The sequence below is a fragment of the Artemia franciscana genome, chromosome 12, assembly GCF_032884065.1.
Source record: "Artemia franciscana chromosome 12, ASM3288406v1, whole genome shotgun sequence".
Classification (NCBI taxonomy): Eukaryota; Metazoa; Arthropoda; class Branchiopoda; order Anostraca; family Artemiidae; genus Artemia; species Artemia franciscana.
Window position 1 is genome coordinate 14,368,682 of NC_088874.1, and position 20,072 is coordinate 14,388,753.

The window sequence follows — 20,072 nt, forward strand, 5'->3', positions numbered from 1 at the left end:
ACAAGAATCTGAGAGTAACTCCCCCCAAAGCACGTACCTGAGAGTAGATATTTATTTTGTCCCTTTCAAAATAGTCTGTAAGACGGACCCCTCCTTTTCTCAGTCGTGATTGAAAGCCTGGCAAGGGGAATTTCATGACAGATGGAAATCTGTTGATACCCTTACGGTCGTTGAAACTTGCTAAGGAAATTTAATGAACGATCTTACGAGCATCCTCAACGACATTGCAAAAGAAGCCTTGAATATAGACATTAGAGTAAACTCTCCAAGACCTCTGATAATTCTAGTTGGTTTCTTTTAGTCTCCGGCCCTCATTTTTAGTCCTATGCATTCTGGCATTTCCCTGTCCTCATTCAAATTACTTGGCGTCACTATTTCTTCTAATTTTCACTATTAGTCTAATTTCAATAAATTTGGCGTCTTCACTTCCCCTTCTTTAAAGATTTATGCTTCTTTTGTCCGTCCTCACCTCGAATATGCTTGTCCAGTTCAGTGGCCTGGCATTTCCAGGGAAGTCAGATAAAATTGAGTCTATTCAAAAAGCAGCTCAGCGAACAGTTTTCAAAGAAGATAACGCTTCATATTCTTTCCTTCTAACAAAATTTGCGTTAGAAACGCTGAGCACAGGAGAGGCAAGTCGTGTCTCCATTTTTTTAAATGCGAAGGCAAACCCTCACATAGAACACATTTTCCCCAAAAGACAACCCACACCAGATTTCAGCCTCCTCCAGCCGTTTACTTGCCTCTTCCTACTTTGTCTCCCGTTCACTGCTGTACCTCCTAATATGAAAAAAAAATTGTCCGCTACATTACGGAAAAATATAAAAAACATCCTCTAGATTCCCTCTTTTTATTATTTCGTACAGGCACTGCCCATATTTTGTATTTGTTCCCTTGAGATTTTTTCCTTCTTTTTTTTAGGTCTCTCTTACTTTTCTTATATTTATATATTTTATTTGCTCTATTGAGTAGTACCTGTTTTTACTTTTTAACAAGTTTTGAATAATCTCAGTTTAAATAACGACCAAGGAATTCATTTTCATTCTGATAATTTTGATGGAATCTTTTAGTTTTGTTGCTTTTAGTGATTTTTGAATGTCTTGTTTTATTATTTACCCCAAAATTAAAATATCACCTCTTCGGAGCTGATGATAGCAAATTTTTAAATAAATATCTTATTATCGGCCAACCATCAGGGACTACGGAAAGGTTTGACTCATCCATAACAGCACTGAAATAAAATTAGTATTCCTTCTCCGTGAGCTGATAATAATAATCAAACAGTTCGTGGTAACGAACTGTAGTAAGGAGCGAGCCGGCTCAATAGTAAACTCAATAATTTTTTGCCAGAAGACAAATCACGGGTGCGTGTTTATTTGTTTTTTTGTTGTTTTTTTTTCCCCAGGGGTCATCGTATCGACCAAGTGGTCCTAGAGTGTTGCAAGAGGGCTCATTCTAACGGAAATTAAAGGTTCTAGTGCCCTTTTTAAGTAACCAAAAAAATTGGAGGGCACCTAGGCCCCCTCCCACGCTCATTTTTTTCCAAAATTCAATGGATCAAAATTTTGAGATAGCCATATTGTTCCGCATAGTCGAAAACCATAATAACTATGTTTTTGGGGATGACTTACCCCCCACAGTCCCTGGGGGAGGGGCTGCAAGTTACAAACTTTGACCAATGTTTACATACAGTAATGATTACTGGGAAGTGTACCGACGTTATCAGGGGGATTTTTTTGGTTTGGGTGTGGGGTTCAGGGGAGTGGGCTATATGGGAGGATCTTTCCTTGGAGGAATATTTCATGGGGGAAGAGAAATTCAATGAAAAGGGCGCAGGACTTTCTAGCATTACTATAAAAAAAAACAATGACAATATAAACATGAAAAAGTTTTTTTTTCAATTGAAAGTAAGGCGAAGCATTAAAACTTAAAACCAACAGAGATTATTACGCATATGAGGGGTTCTAAAAACACTTTAGCATAAAAAGCGAGGTATTTAGGAGGAGATAAATACTTCGCTCTCTATGCTAAATTTTTTTTAATAATTTCAACTATTTATTCTACGGCCTTTCTGATTCAGGGGTCATTCTTAAAGAATTGGGATAAAACAAGATTTAGTGTGAAGAGCGAGGTATTAACGAGGGGACCAACCCCCTCATATATATAATAAAAAATATAAGAATATAAAAGTTTGTTATGTAAGTTAATTCTTAAGTTACGTATTTTTTTTTACTAATAAAAACGTTCGTTAAAAATTAAAAGATCTAGTTGCCTTTTTAAGTAACCGAAACATTGGAGGGCAACTAGACCTCCTTCCCCACCCCTTATTTCTCAAAATCGTCTGATCAAAACTAAGAGAAAGCCATTTAGCCAAAAAAAGAATTAATATGCAAATTTAATTTTAATAATTTATGTACGGAGAGCCAAAATCAGACATGCATTAATTCAAAAACTTTCAGAAATTAAATAAAAAAAACAAGTTTTTTTTAAATGAAAGTAAGGAGCGACATTAAAACTTAAAACGAACAGAGATTACTCCGTATAGGAAAGGGGCTTTTCCTCCTCCACACCCCGCTCCTTGCGCTAAAGTTTGATTCTTTCTCGCAACTCTACTTTTTAAAACAATAAAAAACTTTAGCGTAAGGAGCGGGGTGTCGAGGAGGAAAAGCCCCTTTCATATACGGAGTAATCTCTGTTCGTTTTAAGTTTTAATGTCGCTCCTTACTTTCATTTAAAAAAACTTGTTTTTTTTTTATTTCATAAAGTAAAATAAAGGGAACATAAATATATGAAAACAAACAAAAGGTATTTCAGCACAGAGCTACCAGATGCCCGGTTGCGTTTGAAGTTGCGCCGGTTTGAATTTCCACTTATAAAAGTGGAAATGCGCCAACAGCCTAATTTTTCTAGTGAAAATACGCCAAATGAACGGTTTTCCATAATTCTATGCAAAACCGCTTCAAAAAGCACCCAAATGGACCAAATCTGAAAAATCTGTTTCAACACTTCAAGCTCAGTTGAACATATTCAAGTTTTGAGCACTGGCCTTTGTTTAATCCAGGTTGCTATGCAGGGTAAGCATTCTCAAGGCACTGTTTCAAACAGTTCGTGGGAACGAACTGTAGTAAGGAGCGACCCGGCTCAATGGTAACCAAAACTCTAAAAAATGGAATTTTGATATCAATAGCTACATCAAAAGAATCGCATTTTAATGCTGATTTTAAATATATAAGTTTCATCAAGTTTAATCTTACCCATCAAAAGTTACGAGCCTGAGAAAATGATTCTGGAAACAACCCCAAAAAGTCATAGAATCTTAACGAAAATCACACCATCACATTCAGCATATCGGAGAATCCTATTGTAGAAGTTTCAAGCTCCTATCTACAAAAATGTGGAGTTTTGTATTTTTTGCCAGAAGGCAGATCACGGATGCGTGTTTATTTGTTTGTTTTTTTGTTGTTGTTTTTTTTCCCAGGGGTGATCTTATCGACCCAGTGGTCCGAAAATCTTGCGAGAGGGCTCATTCTAACGGAAATGAAAAGTTCTAATGCCCTTTTTAAGTGACCAAAAAAATTGGAGGGCACCTAGGCCCCCTCCCACGCTAATTCTTTCCCAAAGTCAATGGATCAAAATTATGAGATAGCCATTTTATTCAGCGTAGTCAAAAAAACCTTATAACTATGTCTTTGGGGACGACTTACTCCCCCAATTTTGTCATGGGGGAAGAGAATCTTCATGAAGGGAGAGCAGGATTTTCTAGCATAACTAAAAAAAAACAATGAAAAAATAAATATGAAAAAGTTTTTTCAACTGAAAGTAAGGAGAAGCATTAAAACTTAAAACGAACAGAACTTATTACGTATATGATCGGCTCACCTCCTCCTAATACCTCGCTCTTTACACTAAAGCATTTTTAGTAATTTCAACTATTTATTCTACGGCTTTTGTGATTCAGGGGTCATTCTTAAGAAATTGGGAAAAGATTTAAGCTTTAGTGCAAAGAGCGAGGTACTGACGAGAGGGTGAATCCCTTCATATACGTAATAAGAACATGAGAATACAGAAGTTCGTTACGTAAGCTAATTTGTAAGTTACGTATATCTTTTACTAATAAATATTCGTGAAAAATTAAAAGTTCTAGTGGTCTTTTTAAGTAACCAAAAAATCAGAGGGCAATTAGGCCTCCTCCCCCACTCCTTTTTTTCTCAAAATCACTCGATCAAAACTACGGGAAACCCAGTTAGCCAAAAAAAAAAAAATATGCAAATTTCGTTTTAATTATTCATCTGCGGAGAGCCAAAATCAAAACATGCATTAATTCAAAAACGTTCAGAAATTAAATAAAAAAACAAGTTTTTTTTAACGGGAAGTAAGGAGCGACATTAAAACTTAAAACGAACACAAATTACTTCGTATATGAAAGGGCTGCTTCCTCCGCTCTTTACGCTAAAGTTTTTTACTGTTTTAAACAGTAGAATTAAGAGAAAGAGTCAAACTTTAGCGTAAAGAGCGGAGGAAGCAGCCCTTCCATATACGAAGTAATTTCCGTTCGTTTTAAGTTTTAATGTCGCTCCTTAATTCCCGTTAAAAAAAACTTGTTTTTTTTATTTAATTGCATAAAAGCAATGAACTATTTGGGCATTTTATTACTTACGTGTAACACAATATTGAGGTGGAGGAGGAGTGTGCATAGTCATGACGACCTCGGGTGGATTTATACTGCGACAAGCTGTTACTAGTAGCAATAGTTACCTATAATGTTTACCAGAACTGAGGCAAAAAGAGTAACTGATTGCAACACAACACGAAAAGGCTATTTTAATCAGCTATTTTAAGCAACGGACACTTCTTCTAAGTCTAAAAAGTCTTCAAAATCAACTTTGTCCATTTTATGAAGAAATAGAAATTTGGGATATGCAAATTGGAGTTACGATGAAAGAACTTGGCTTGATTTTTTAAGTTTTTACCTACTTTTTTTTCAATCAACTTATTTCTATGCATATTGTTGACAAATTACATTCCAGTCAACAATTTCTAAATAAAATACCAATACTTCCTACATTTAAAGCTAACACACTTATGGAGACCTTTTTACCAAATTAGATTACGAAACGTCTTTAATTTAGGAAAAAAGTCTATAAGCTTCATCCAATTACCAATTTAGTGACCACTTCGGTTCCCACATGAAACAAACTATGACATCTCTAGAGGAAAAAATTACTTACTCCACTGTAGCCATTTACGTTAGCAAAATAATGGTACTGCTGGATTGCAAAATCATCCTTTCCGAATTGAATGTCCTGATCTGGTTTCCTCCGGGCTCTAATAAAAAAGAAAAATCTGAAGTCTATGTATCAAACCAGAATCAAAATTATTTACCCCGATCATAGCAAACATACAGTTTATGGTGTATTTATATTTATTTCTATTCTTAAGGCTCTTGTTTTCTGCGTTTTTTAGGCAAATGTAGGAACAGAAAAAAAAGAAAATAAGTTCAAATAGCAGTTTCGGTACCTCTCCATGCACGCATACATACATACTTATAAAGAAGAAGTAGAACAGCATCTAAGCAGTACTTAAACTTATTCCAGAATTAAGTATTAAAATTTTTATTTTTTTCCACTTGGGATCGACTGATTCTATTTAAGCATAATTCTATATTTTCGATTGAGAAATCAAAGAGTAAATCGGCACTTACGTATTTAGGAGCCCGGTTATTGTACTTAAAATTAAAGATTGCCATCGAGTAGTATCTAGAGTTAATCTACAGCTGAATAAAAGGAAGGGTAACTACCTTCCAGGTAGTTATGACGTTGATAGACGTCAGGATAAGAATTTGATAGAAACTTTTATAGAGCGGTTGAATATTAAACTGAAGAGCTTTGAATTTGATAGTATGAAAAATCGATGGAGTAATTATAGGGAAAAAGTTTGCAAAGTAGCAGAAGATGTTTTAAAGAGGAAAGTTGAAATAGCATCTAGGAATAGTATCAAGTACGTTTATAGCAATATAGAATAGAGAATACGTTTTATAAGAAGTTTCTGAACGATAGGTCAAACGAGAGTAAGAAAAAATAAGGGAGGTACAGAAGGTAAAGTGTGAATCGAGGAGATATGAAATAAATTCCCTGGATGAATACGCCGAGGATCTGAAAGATGCAACCAGACAGCTTAATAGTAAAATATTGTAATAGCATGTTCAACAAGAGCTAAGATCTCATATGGCACTTGTGAAGAGAGATCGGATCCGATCTGGTTACGTCAATCAGGCATCTAGAGCTTGTGCTTTTTCTCGAACTCGCCAAAGCACTAGAAATCACCCCAACTCCCCCAAATAGATCGGATCTGGTCCGGTTATATCAATCACGTATCTAGAACTTGTGCTTATTCTTCCCATCAATTATCATCTCGATCTCTCCACTCTAAGCGTTTTCCAAGATTTCCGTTCCCCCCCCTTGAACCTCCAATGCACCTGGATCCAATCCAAATCAAATGGAGCATCTGAGATATAATGTCTTTCTATATATCAAGTTTCATTAAGATTCGATTACCGATTCGTGAGATAAGCAAACCTGAAATTCACGATTTCCCCTCCCTCTAGCCCCCCCCAGATGGTCGAATGAGGGAAACGATTGTTATGCAGGTCCCAGATACGTCTACAAATTTTTATCGTCCTAACAGGTCCAGAAGCATCGAAATCGCCAAAGCACCGGAAATCCGCCCCAACTCCTCCAAAGAGAGCATATCCAATCCGGTTATGCTAATCACATCTCTAGGACTTGTGCTTATTCTTTCCACCAAATTTCATCCCTATCTCTCCACTCTAAGCGTTTTCCAAGATTTCCGGTTTCCCCTTCCAACTCCCCCAATGTCACCGGATCTGGTTGGGATTTAAAATAAGAGCTCTGAGACACGAGGTCCTTCTAAATATCAAATTTCATCAAGATCTGATCACCTGTTCATAAGTTAAAAATACCTCATTTTATCTGATTTTTCCGAATTAACCGCCCTTCCACTCCCCCCAGATAGTCGAATCGGGGAAGCAACTATTTCTAATTTAATCTGGCCTGGTCCCTGATATGCCAGGCAACTTTCATCCGTGCTTATCTGGAAGTGCCTGAATACCAAAACCGGGGCCGAAAAACAGACAGGCCGATGGGCAGAAATTGCGATCTATATATGTTACTTGGTAAATACCAAGTGCCATAAAAACTGAGAAGAAGTAGTCAGTCCAGATTTGCCCCAGTCGAAGACGGAAAAGGGGTCTAAATTAGTGGTAGTGAGAGTGTAAATGACATAGAGACTAAACATTTTTAGAATTCATTAAACCATGATAAAATTGTAAGAAATGATAACTAAAAGAAAGAAATCTGCGACAATTTGCAAGCGGTGGAAGATTAATTTGCAAAGGCGAATTTGAGAAGCGATAAACGGATTGAAAAATAATAAGACCTCATGAGGTTATAGCGTGGTAAACAAGTTTTAGATATATAGTAGCCGCGAAGAGATAAGATACTAAAAATTACGAATACGATTTTTAGAAAAGGGGAGTACCTTTTGATTTTAGGAGACGTTTAATCGACGTTTAAGCAAACCTTTTAATAAAAAAGGTGATAACTTGTAGTGTAATAATTACAGAGGTACTAGGTGGATTTTTACAGGAAGCAAATTACTTAGCATGGAGATACTTATTAGACTACAACATGCCTACGATGAATATTGACGAGAAGAAAAGTGTGGTTTTAGGCTGGGAGGGGGAGGTGTCGTCCAAATTTCTGTTCTTAGATCAATAATTGAAAAGTGTCCGAATCACCAGACCCCTTTGTCATCAGTAAATTCAGCTGATAAAAAAGATACAGTGAAGGTCCCATCCTTGTATGGCATACCTGAAAAGTGCATTGAAATGACTAGTCCAATGTAGGAGTACAATATTGCTGCGATTAAGGTAGAAGGTGAGGTTAGTAGCTGGTTAAAGTGAAATCTGCAGTTAAGCAGTGCCAAGTCCTACCCCTGTTTATAAGGACTATTTTGACGAAACTTTTTCTTGAGGAACATGGCAAAGTCTATGGGAGAGCACGGTATCAAAATGGAATGGCAAAACTCTTCTAGATATAGACTGTGCAGACGATTCGAGTGACCCAGATAAATGTTAGTGAAATGAGTGACATATTTTTAGTGAATTAGTGACATATTTTTAGGTATTGAGAGTCCAGGGTGCTAGAATGGGCTTGAAAAAAAAATTCTAGAGGAGTAAATCGCATAGACTAGAAATAAAGGAGTGTAATGAGGTGATGTCATTTACACAGAAAATCAATCAAGAAGACAGCTTCGTTTACCAGGGTAGCATTATTGAAATAGAAGGTGGATGCAGTAAGGTTGTTAAAAAGTAAAAGAGCCAAGACGCGGGATTTTATAGCAGTTAAAAAGTCTGGAACAACAGGAATATACGTCTTCGAACTAAAATTAGAATAGGGGAATCCACAGTAATGATAGTGGTTAAATATGGCTCTGAAATGTGGGTGCTTTGACCGGTTAAGTAAGAAATATTATATGTTCGCTGATGAATTACCTAAGGTAATTCAAGGTACGTGCAGTTAACTGCACAAAAAATATGGTCTGGTTTCGCTTTCCGGGGCTATAGCAAAAGGAAGGTTAAGATAGCATTCTTTAGTTAAGAAAGATTAAGAAAGGAAGGTTAAGATTAGCAAAGATTGCGATTTTTGACCATCCATCTTGGGCCAAACGAAAAGTAGTTTATCCTTGAAAAGAATGAGAAGAGGATCTCATTCTTTTGAGATCCTCTCAAAAGAGGATCTTTTGATCCTCAAATCAAAAGATCTTTAGAATGAATCTAAAGTAAACTGGAACTTAATGGGAGAGGAGGATAAAGAGTGAAGCTTTGAGGTTGGACGTGTTGGTTTACCAGACTTTGTGATTCAATAAGCTGTTGGTGGCCGTAATAGTAGTAGTTATAAAAAAAAGAACATATTAATGCACTAATTGCCGTGCTTCACGAAATAGACAACCTTTTGTCATTACGTTCTTATATTGGTTCAAGTAAACTGATTATTTTGCACCTTTCCCCCAAAGAGAAGCCATAAAGGTGCCAACCTCGATATACATACTCCAGGGCTTGCTTCTAGTTTGGTCTTGACTTATTCCAGATAAAAAGAAGGCAGCCAAGTTATATTAAATTCAAATACCAATACCGAACATGCATACTGAAAAGAGAATTTAACACTGGAAGGCCTAAAAAGTAAAAGCAGCAAAGGAACTGATGGGGAAATAGACCGGAGCCTTTCTGATTGGCACAGACTACCTCTTTTGTGCAAGAAAGAACAATTTCAAGAAATTCCCTTTCCTTTTCATGCTAAACAACCTCTCGAAGAAAGAGAAATACTAAAATTTTGAAATTACAAAGGCATGCCATTATTTTGAACAAGAAACTTCAGAAGCTTGTTGTTTTGGAAGCTTAAGAACCTTGCAAAAATGTATCAGACAGCCATTTACAGAACTCCAGAAGCCCTTGGATAGAGGATACTTTTATACAAGGATACTTTTCATTTTTGACTTTTATGACAAAGCTAATCTTACATTATGCATTTCAAAGCCAAGACAGATATAAAAAAATAAGTAATTCAATGACATAAACTGAGAAAAGAAAATAGCCGAAACAAAACGAAACCTAATCAATAAATAAAATCAAAAGGGGTACAAAAGACATCGTGCAGTTGCTTCATTTAAGGTTGAAATTAATTCTCTACACGGAAAACAAGTGGGCTATTATAAACTTTAGTATACATATAACTCCAATGGATTAACACTTTGCAAAGTACTTTAAGCGCATTGAATACGATTCTGTAAACATGAAATACTGTTCCGTTTGCATTTTTATGAAACATCAACATTTAAATACCCGAGCAGAGGGGTGATCAAAGAGGGTGACATAAAAAGAGTTATCACAAAATTCTTTATTAGTTCCACCGTATTAATTTAATTTTTTTAATTCAGTAATTTTATTTAAAAATTTAATTTATTTAATCTTGATCTTTATTTAAGAATTTAATCTTCATTAGAAATTTGTCTAATCACCATATTTCTGAGCTTAACATAATTATCAGAGCATTTAAGTGAATGAGTCCAGAGTTTTTTGTTATTTTTTTTCTCACATTACTCTCCGAGTGTCTATATTCTCAAAGTTTATTTTTTATTACCAGCAGTGGCTTTTCGTTTAGGAAGCTAGTGTTCATGTTAACACAAGCTAACTATAACTGTTTCAAGAGATTCGATGAAAAACTATAGATACAAGTAGCTCCGTGTAAGGCGCGAAAGCAATACGTAGGCACATAAACAAACGTTCGATATCAAACAGGAAACAAACAAAATTAAGGGTATTCACTTTTAGATTGGACTTAGGGACCAGCAAAAACTTGTATTTTTAGGAATGAGAATTTTGTATTAAACTCTGAGCTAAGAACCTGAGTAAAAGTCCCAGGTAATCTCTGTTTATCTTCAAGTGAGGCTTTTAAACATTTTCAATTTTAGCTACACTAGAAGTATAAGCAAAAACTTTTCAACCATAGTTTTTTATTGAATCCTTAAAAGAACTTACGCGCTTTTTCTGTCTCTAAGTATCAAACCATGTTCAACTTTTCTAAATTTGATCTTTAGCTGTTCAGACGATAGTCCAAAGGACGTTTGAACGACTTCATAGGCTAGAAGCTCTTCGTCCCCTACTCGGGCAAGTAACATTGGCCGTCTCTGTTTATATCCCAAGGGTGCAACTAGCAATTCATGCGTAACGGGTGCGTCAGAGCTTATGGGCACAGGAAATTCGTCTAAAAAAGAAATCTGTATGAGAATTTAAAAGGCGAGGGGCAAATCATCCAACTCAAAATTACATAGTGATTTCTATTCCCGCTGTTAATCACGCCAATCGAGCATGTAGCATTCTAAATTAGCCTTTAGTTGAGTGTTAAGTGTTGAGGGTTTCACCTTTTCATCCATTCAAGAATAATGGATTACTGGCCAATAGCCCAATTAGCTGGAATCAACCCAATACCGGAAATCAAATTCCTGCTAATATCCTGTTTCAGCGGACTTTGTAGCTAAAAAAGACAGTTCTTATCGGCACTACTATATGCTTTCGACAGTACTGTCAAAACTATGTGTCTTCTACAATCCTATGCTGCGGATTATTTGTTACTATAGGTTTTTTTTTACGACTGATAGGACAATTGAGAGAACATTCACACAATGTACCTCACAAAAAAATATAATCTTATATTTTTCAATAGGGTGAATATTTTAAATGTACCAGTAAAATTAGATTTTCACTGTAATTTACCAAAATTAGTCCAACATGAAATCAATGAGTCTACAAAACATGGATTCGTTTTGTTAATTTGTATTAATAAAGCCTTTTATCGTCCATAGAGGATTGTTTTGCTGAAAACTTGATCTAAGGTTGTTACTTGATGCCAATTATTTGTTACTTTACGTTTTTTTCCGACTAATTAGACAACTGAGAAAAAATTCCCTCAACGTAGCTCAAAAAAAGTTTATTCTTATATTTTTCACCAGGTAAATATATTTCACTTCAGTATGCATTTGAAACAGTGTTTTTACTTACTGACAGATAGAAAAAAAGCTAAATATTGATCAATTTTACAGGAAAGAAAAAAACAAATTCTTAGTAAAGTTGGAACGAACACGTTCGTAGGAAAATAGTTAACAATTCCTTGGAATAAATATATCTTCGAATACCAATTTAGTTTTATTATTTTAAAATCACACTTTTCATCATACTATTTTTCCATTTAGCTTCCTTTCGTTGACCCTGTGGCAGAACATAAGATTGATTAGCAATACGGGGTCCATGGATTGATCCCTTCTGCGGTAAGATAGAGCGACAGGCTGGTTACTTATCCCCTTAAAAAGACCCAACAGCTAAAAACTTAATTCGACGTCCCATGTGCCAGCAATGGCTGTGGAGTATCTTTGTCCTTTTCTATTATGCCTTTTATTCAAAAGTATTGGAAAATGTAAGCCAAACCTAACTCATAAAACATCAATTGTTTATTTTGAAGGAATCCATTTAGTTCACTGCAAAAATATTTGAAACTGGCAAATCATTAAATGATTCGTCAACAGTTTTGTGCGTATTTGAAAGGAATGATCTTAAAAAAAGAAAATATGGAGGAAAATTTATTGCCTTTTCTAAAAATTAAACTAAATCGGCGTTTTCAAATATTTTGGTATGCTGAAGGCTTTGACAGCGGTTAATTTATTTTGATAATAGAAAAAAGAATCATAAACTGTTCAAAATATATTTAGACTTAATTATAGCAGGAGTGACCCTATAGCCTTCAGGGGATTTGAGGTGGCAACACCACTCTTATTAGTAGTAATTTGTATTCGTACAAAATATAATATGAAAATTTATTTTAATTTCTGTTCATTTTATTTCAATCCGCTTATTCATTCGATTCCCGGTTCGTTTTAAGTTTGACTAGACTATTCGTTTCAATTTTTAACTGTTTTGATTCATATTTCTGTTAATTTAAATTCTGTTAATGATTCCTACTAATTTTAAGTTTGATTTATTATATAATATTAGTTTCCCTTATTTTAGCTTTTACTTTCCTTCTCCACTCTTCTTTGAAAAACTTTTTCATTGAAACATGTATTGATTTCTGGTCGTAGAAATATTCGTAAAGTTTTTTGCTTGAAAACTAAAACATTGGATCGCAGCTTAAATTTAAGGCACAATTTAAATATTGAGTGAAATTTCCGATCACAGGTATTTACGAACAAATATTTTTAATAGCCACTGCTAAATCACTCAGCGTGGATGGGGATACGGATTTGCAGTCACACAAATTAAATATCTTTCTATGATTTTATACCCTCCATGTGGCGTAGGACACCCTGGCCCCTATGCTATCAGCAGCTATGAATATAGACGAATCACATTCCATATTTGCATCAAAACAGTCGTTTTACGCTTTTATTTCGTATAACTGTTAATTTCTTTGAATAAATACCAATCATCTTCTCCTTTTTAAACATCATTAAGTTTACCTTACTTATCAAATTTTTTTTTTGAAGGATACTTTTTTTCACATAAAATCTTTGAAGCGTCGTGATAACTAAATTTATTTCGCAGAAAATACATATAATTATTCTAATTATATAGTATAATTAGCAAGTATAATAACCAATCTTTAGCAAAACACGTGTCTATATTATAAAAATAAAAAGGTGAAATTATTCCAGAGATATGAATCAAGAAAGAGCATTCTTGGCTTTGCCGGGGGTAGGGTTAGAGAGACCCCAGACACTTTTTATACCTCTGATCGCAAATATGACCGAACATATCCAATCACAAAAATAAATAAAAGCTACCAAGGAATTGCCTTGAACATATATGTGAAGCTGCTTTTCCAACGAGCAGTAGACTATACCAGGGCAGATAAATTTTAAAAACATTCATCGATTTGCCAGGGATTGACTAATCACCTGAGATTGAGAACTCCTAAGGTAGCTTGCTCGGGGAGAGGCTGAAAAATTGGAACTACAAGGTTTGGTTGGTAGGTTCATACACCCTAAGAGACCCCTAAATATTTTAGACTGTTGACTCTCACAGTCTAGGAGCTAGATGGCTTTAGAGTTTCATACTTCGGGATATTCCTGATTTTCCGAACATGGAAGCAAACTACAACCTAGACCCAAAAAGTCAGCAGTCTATAACTTCCTGGGGGAAGACTTCTTGACGGTACCTATGTGCCTGCTAAATATAAAATGAATAAGTAGGTTCGTATGTAAACTCTTCGATGCTAGGAAGCAGCGCCCACTCCAAAAAATGCATTTCCTCTCTTTCACGGGCCATGGTTAAACGCCCCATCAGTTACAAGCAGATCTGAGCTTATTCATATAGAACCCAGGTGAGTACTTTTCTAAGAATTATCATGTCTCACTGACAAAGAGCTGGGCGAGTCATATTCCCCTGGAGGGGTATTTTTTAAGTTTTTGATCACTCTCTGTGAAATAACTATGTCAAAATTTTCATCTAATGCAGAAGAGGTTATCTTTATCCAATGCATGAGAGGTTAAGGAATGCCTGGGTGGCTCAAACAGGAAAAAAATGGTGATTGTTTACCCTGCAATCCTTTCTGCATTTTAAAGCAAGCCCCATAACTTTCATTTTTATAACTGAATATTGCCACTTCTCAAGTTTCTAAGACAATGTAGGAGACATGTCGCTCTTTACTCAGTCAGCACTACTATGTTGATATAAAGTCGTATTACCATTTTTTTTAGTGTTTGATATATTCAGGAATCCAGGCATGCAAATCAAATAAAATAGAATAATTCATAAATTACTGTACCTATTTCCGAGTAAACATCCTGCAGCAGACGAGGACCAACGGAGAAATTATTCGCTTGAAAAGCGAGCTGGAAATTTGGTAAAGAATAAATCCTAAGAACACCATTCTCTTTTACAACAAATAGCCAGTGAGTTGAAGGCATGTCCTTTATAAGGTCCGTCCATCTAAAAAATATTACGCCATTCTAACTAATATTAAATACAACGTACGAAGTAGCTTCAAAACAAAAAAAGAGACAGAAATGAAAACAGAGGGGCTGAGTAAAATAAATAGAAAGTAAAAACACATTGGGATGCGGAGGGGGAGAAAGAAAGAGAAAGAGAGAGAGAGAGAGGGGAAGGGGTTGATGACACTTTGCTCTCTGCAAAATTGTAGAAAATATAACGGTCGCTGAACTACTGGTGCAGGAAATGTTCCCTTTTTTTATTCCAAAGGAAATTCCATAAAAGATATAAATACTTAGAAAAAAATATGGTTCAATTTTTGAATTTAATATTGAAAATTATGTGGAACTAATTTCTAAAATGATAAAAGAGAAGAATTTGCCCTTTCGATCCAAAACCCTACAATTCAACAAAACACAACTTGAAACATATTTCTCCAGATTGTATATCCTAGGAAGAAGTTATTATTGTACATTGGAATTAAGCCTAGAAATGTTAAATTGGACGTACAAAGAAAGTTTCTATTTAAAAAAAAAGCATTCTACAGTGCTACGGAAGATATTTTTTTATAGTTTATAGGTATTTCTTCATGTTAACTGCTAACTAATTATAATAGCTGACTGAAGCACTAAGCTGTCTGAGACCAAAACACCTATGCATACTCCTCCTCCTTCCCAAACTATTCAAAGCCTTTTCTCTATGACTTGAAAACAAGAAAGACCAACATTTCTAAAGAAAAGAATTTAAATGTTTACCGATAAAAATCATATTGAACTGAGATGATAGAATACTAATTCTTTCTACATTTATGATTTTAAGAAATTGCAAACACATAAAAATTAAATGTCGATAGAACACAAAACAAGCGACGACACTAGAATGGTCGAGATTCCCTGTATATTCACAAAAAAAAATCGACAAATTGTAACTGTAATTATAGCATTGAAAGGCAAATTTGTATAATTGAATTATTTACATACATTCTTTCTATTGGAGAAGCTTGGGATAAAACCAAACAGCATACGAAGTGGATCATTCAACGAAGTTTTACTTAAAATTCAACAAAAAAGTGCATCTTTTACCTATCTCTGAAAGATTTTTTCTTTTCTTTCATAGGATCCTTATCTGTAGTCTGAGGGACGGCACCGCCGTACAAATAAGCTTCTTCATTATCAAATGAGGATGATGCTTGAGAAGAAAATGGATTGGCAGGCTGGACTGAATCTTCTTCCTCCACTACTTTCTTCGTAAATATTCCAGCATTGTCGCGGTAACAGCAAATTGATGAAATAGGAGATTTCTAAAGATAAATAAGCAATTTATAATAGCAAAATAACAAAGCAATGAATAACTAGTTCAGTTCTACACTTTGAAAATAAATCAATGGCCTAGAATACGGCTACCCGTTTCACGTTTGGGCCCAAAAACCCTCTTGGCACCTCTCAAGAAGGTGAAGAACACAGCTGATTCAAAAGTTTATAACACCAGTCAGATCAATTACTCATTTTGAAGAAAACCAAAGAATTACCGACGAAGTTTTTCCAGAACGAAATCAACTCATATCTTTCTGAGAAGCATTCTCTTCTTTTGCCACCGCTTTCAAGGGGAGAAAGTAACACATAGACACAAAGTATCCTCTGATAAACTGCAGAAGGAAACTCCTAAGACTGAGTACTTGAAAAACAGCTTTGCTTAGAGCTGTACATCCATTTGGAACAGACTATCTCTGGTGGTTACCCCATCAAAACTATCCATAAGTTTTTAGAACGACAGTGAAATACCTAAATACAATCCACATTTAAACAAGGTAATGATTAGCTCCTTTCCTTAGCCACTGATTTTGGGTATTGGGTATAAACAAAAGGTAAGGTGTCACTAACTCCAATAGGGCATTTTTTTTAAAATTAACATTGAGGACTGGGAGTGGCTAAAAAGGAAAACATAAAAAAATGATTTAGGGTCAAGTGCTTCATGAGATATTTCATCCCAGTCTTCAGTCAATTGGGCAAGTTTCTTGATAATGAGCACACGGAACTAAAGGATCTTAGAATGAAGTAAGGTTCAAATACACGAAACTATTGAAATGGTAATGTTCAGGCTTGTTGTTTCCATAACGTGACCAAAGCTGTCCATTTAAAAAATGTGTTTCTGGTCAGACTTGGGGCAGAAGGGGGGGGGGGTAAATCTGTTGTTAGCTTCGAATGATTTTTTAAGACCATGTTAATATAATTGGAATATAGATATTTTTTTAATACCGTCTAATCCATCACTGTTTGAAGTAACTGTCTCTACATCACCGGAGTCGTACAGACAATACAGCCTAGGAGTAAGGACTTTTGGGGTCGGAAAAAGGACTAACTAGAAATCAGATTAGGGACATTTTTTATGTGCTTAATTAAGGATAACCACTAATGAACACCATCTCTATTCTATTCAGGCGTACTAAATCTATATATATATAAATAAGTTGTCTGTGTGTGGATCTGTGTGTGGATCAGGTGACGTCATGTTTGTCCGCATATTACGTCTGAATTATTTCACACTAATACAAAAGAAGAAAAAAACTAAAAAAGGTAAAAACTACAAAAAAAACTAAAAAGAAAAAAAAAACTAAAAAAGCTAAAAAACTAAAAAAAAACTAAAAAAAGGTAAAAATCTAATAACTAAAAAAAAACTGAAAAAAATAAAAAAAGGCAAAAACTACAAAAAAAATAAAAACTAATAAAAAAACTAAAAAAGCTAAAAAACTAAAAAAACTAAAAAAAACTAAAAAAAAGGTAAAAAACTAAAAAAAACTAAAAACTAAAAAAGAAAAAAACTAAAAAAAAGGAAAAAACTGAAAAATAAAAGAGAAAAAGAAAACTAAAAAAATATGAATAAATATATATAAAAATAAGTTGTTTGTGGGTTATGTCTGTCTGTCTGTCTGTCGAGTGACGTCGTGTTTGTCCGCATATGACGTCTGAATTATTTCACACTAATACTAAAGAAGAAAAAAAAACTAAAAAAGGTAAAAACTACAAAAAAAACTAAAAAGAAAAAAAACTAAAAAAGCTAAAAAACTAAAAAAAACTAAAAAAAGGTAAAAAACTAAAAACTAAAAAAAAACTGAAAAAACTAAAAAAAGGCAAAAACTAAAAAAAAACTAAAAACTAATAAAAAAACTAAAAAAGCTAAAAAACTAAAAAAACTAAAAAAACTAAAAAAAGGTAAAAAACAAAAAAAAACTAAAAACTAAAAAAGAAAAAACTAAAAAAAAGGAAAAAACTGAAAAATAAGAGAAAAAGAAAACTAAAAAAATATTAATAAATATAAAAAATATAAATATAAATATAATATAAATTAGCAATCAACAAAGCACCGAGACACAAATGACGACCGGGACACAGGGAGTATAAATGACGACCAGGACATAAGTAAAAAAAAAAAAACTAAAAAAACTAAAAAAATGGTAAAAACTACAAAAAAACTAAAAACTAATAAAAAAACTAAAAAATCTAAAAATCTAAATAAACTAAAAAAGAAAAAAAAGAAAAAAGGAAAAAATAAAGGAGAAAAACAAAACTAAAAAACGAATGTATATACAGACCGGGACACCGGGATACAAATGACGACCGGGACACAGGGAATATAAATGACGACCGGGACACAGGGACACAACTACAATGGGGACGCCGGGGGGCACAGGGGGATATAAATGACGACCGGGACACCGGGAAACAAGGAATATAAATGACGCCCGGGACACTCAAAGAGAAATCACAGACTGGAACACCGGGACACAAATGACGACCGGGACACAGGGAATATAAATGACGACCGGGAAACAGGGACCTAACTACAAAGGGGACGCCGGGGTGCACAGGGGGATATATAAATGACGATGGCGACTCAGGGAATGGTCGATTAGCAATCACCATCAACAAAGCTCAAGAGCAATCATTAGAATCATGAGGTATAGATCTGAATACGGATTGTTTTCCCATGGACCATTATATGTTGCATGTTCAAGAGTCGGTAAACCTGACAATCTATTTATATGCACAGACAATGGGACAGCAAAGAATGTTGTATATTCGCAAGTTTTACGTAGTTAAAAACATATATATATATATATATATATATATATATATATATATATATATATATATATATATATATATATATATATATATATATATATATATATATATATATATATATATCTATATTCACAGGTGGGACATAGGGACACAACTACAATGGCGCGTAACTAATATGGCGCGTAACGACTTACGCGCGCGGGGGGGCTTGGGGGGGGCGCGAAGCGCCCCCACCAACTAGGTGTTGGGGTGGCGCGAAGCGCCACCCCAACAGCTAGTCTTAAATATATTTGTATATATTATCCAAAATTACGAATTTCGTCACTCGGCTTATACTTAAAACATATTGTCAGATCTTGTCCACATCTATTAAAGAAATTGGTTTCATGAGATGAATTTAATTCAATTAATTAAACAAATTTTAATTAATTGAATCAAAACTATCTCGAGAGATTTCAAATCCACTCAATTTAAATTGTTAGACTCTCATGCTACCGAATCGCCGTTAACAAACGGCGCAAATAGTTAAATTAAGACGTGTTTTTCCAAGCAAACCGAAGGGTTTATGTTCCAATATAAACTCGATTATATTACTAGGATCGACCTAATTACTAGGAGACAAGAAAAAATTCATTAAACAAAATCCTGTTAACAGCTGCAGTTATGGTATTGGGTTTTCGTGTTAGGAGGGAAGTTGTATTACTGTCATCAGCATCCATTAGAAGTGTATTCGATTTCAATAATCTAGTAGGAGTTAGCAGCTGCTACTTATATTGCGCCTTTAGAGGGTTGAGGTCCCATCAGACGGACAGAGCAACACTAGTTACTCTGCAACTATGACCGATGGATCGCTGTTGTTGCACCATTTCACATGGTCTTGCCACCAGAGATCTGGTTATCCCTTACTAGACAAACTATCGAGTTGCTAACTTCTCATTTCATAACTAAAATATAATCACATTAGCATAACAAACTGATTGATTAATTCTAGTTGAAATCCCCGAATCTCGAACGGGATATTCTTTACTAATCCCCAGACTCCCAACTAAATTCACGGCGATGTTTTTACATAGAACCGCGCTTACACAAGGAATAATTGCTAAAAAAAAAAACAAGAAAAAAACTAAATAAAATTATTGAAACCATAGGAGGACGCTGAAAATGGAGTAGATGCCCCCCGTTCCACCCTACACAGACACCTTACTAGAACTTTTTACTTCTTTTAATTATTACTAAATCCATGAGAATCAAATGAAGTTCCCGAAATGAAGTCACATTAACTTGGCATCATTTGGCCTGGGTAACGGTTTCAATATAGATCGAAGAATAATTAAAGGTGCTGGGGATAATAGCCTCGTTAGGAATAGCTTAAAAACGGCTGGCAGTTATCTAAGGAGTGTAAAAACATAGGATAGGGACTTTAGATGTGGCAG

The 20,072-nt window shown here is 34.7% G+C and overlaps 1 protein-coding gene across 1 annotated transcript in view; it reads right to left on the reverse strand.

Moving 5' to 3' along the window:
• The window catches only part of LOC136033722 (cleavage and polyadenylation specificity factor subunit 1-like), a 97,205-nt gene that overhangs the window by 24,549 nt on the left and 52,584 nt on the right, over positions 1-20,072 (reverse strand). Inside the window, exons 11-14 of the mRNA XM_065714613.1 lie at positions 15,640-15,857; positions 14,394-14,557; positions 10,616-10,841; positions 5,229-5,325 (exon numbers count right to left, since the gene is read on the reverse strand). Of these exons, the coding sequence (XP_065570685.1) occupies positions 5,229-5,325; positions 10,616-10,841; positions 14,394-14,557; positions 15,640-15,857 (705 nt within the window). The remainder of the gene's footprint in view (positions 1-5,228; positions 5,326-10,615; positions 10,842-14,393; positions 14,558-15,639; positions 15,858-20,072) is intronic.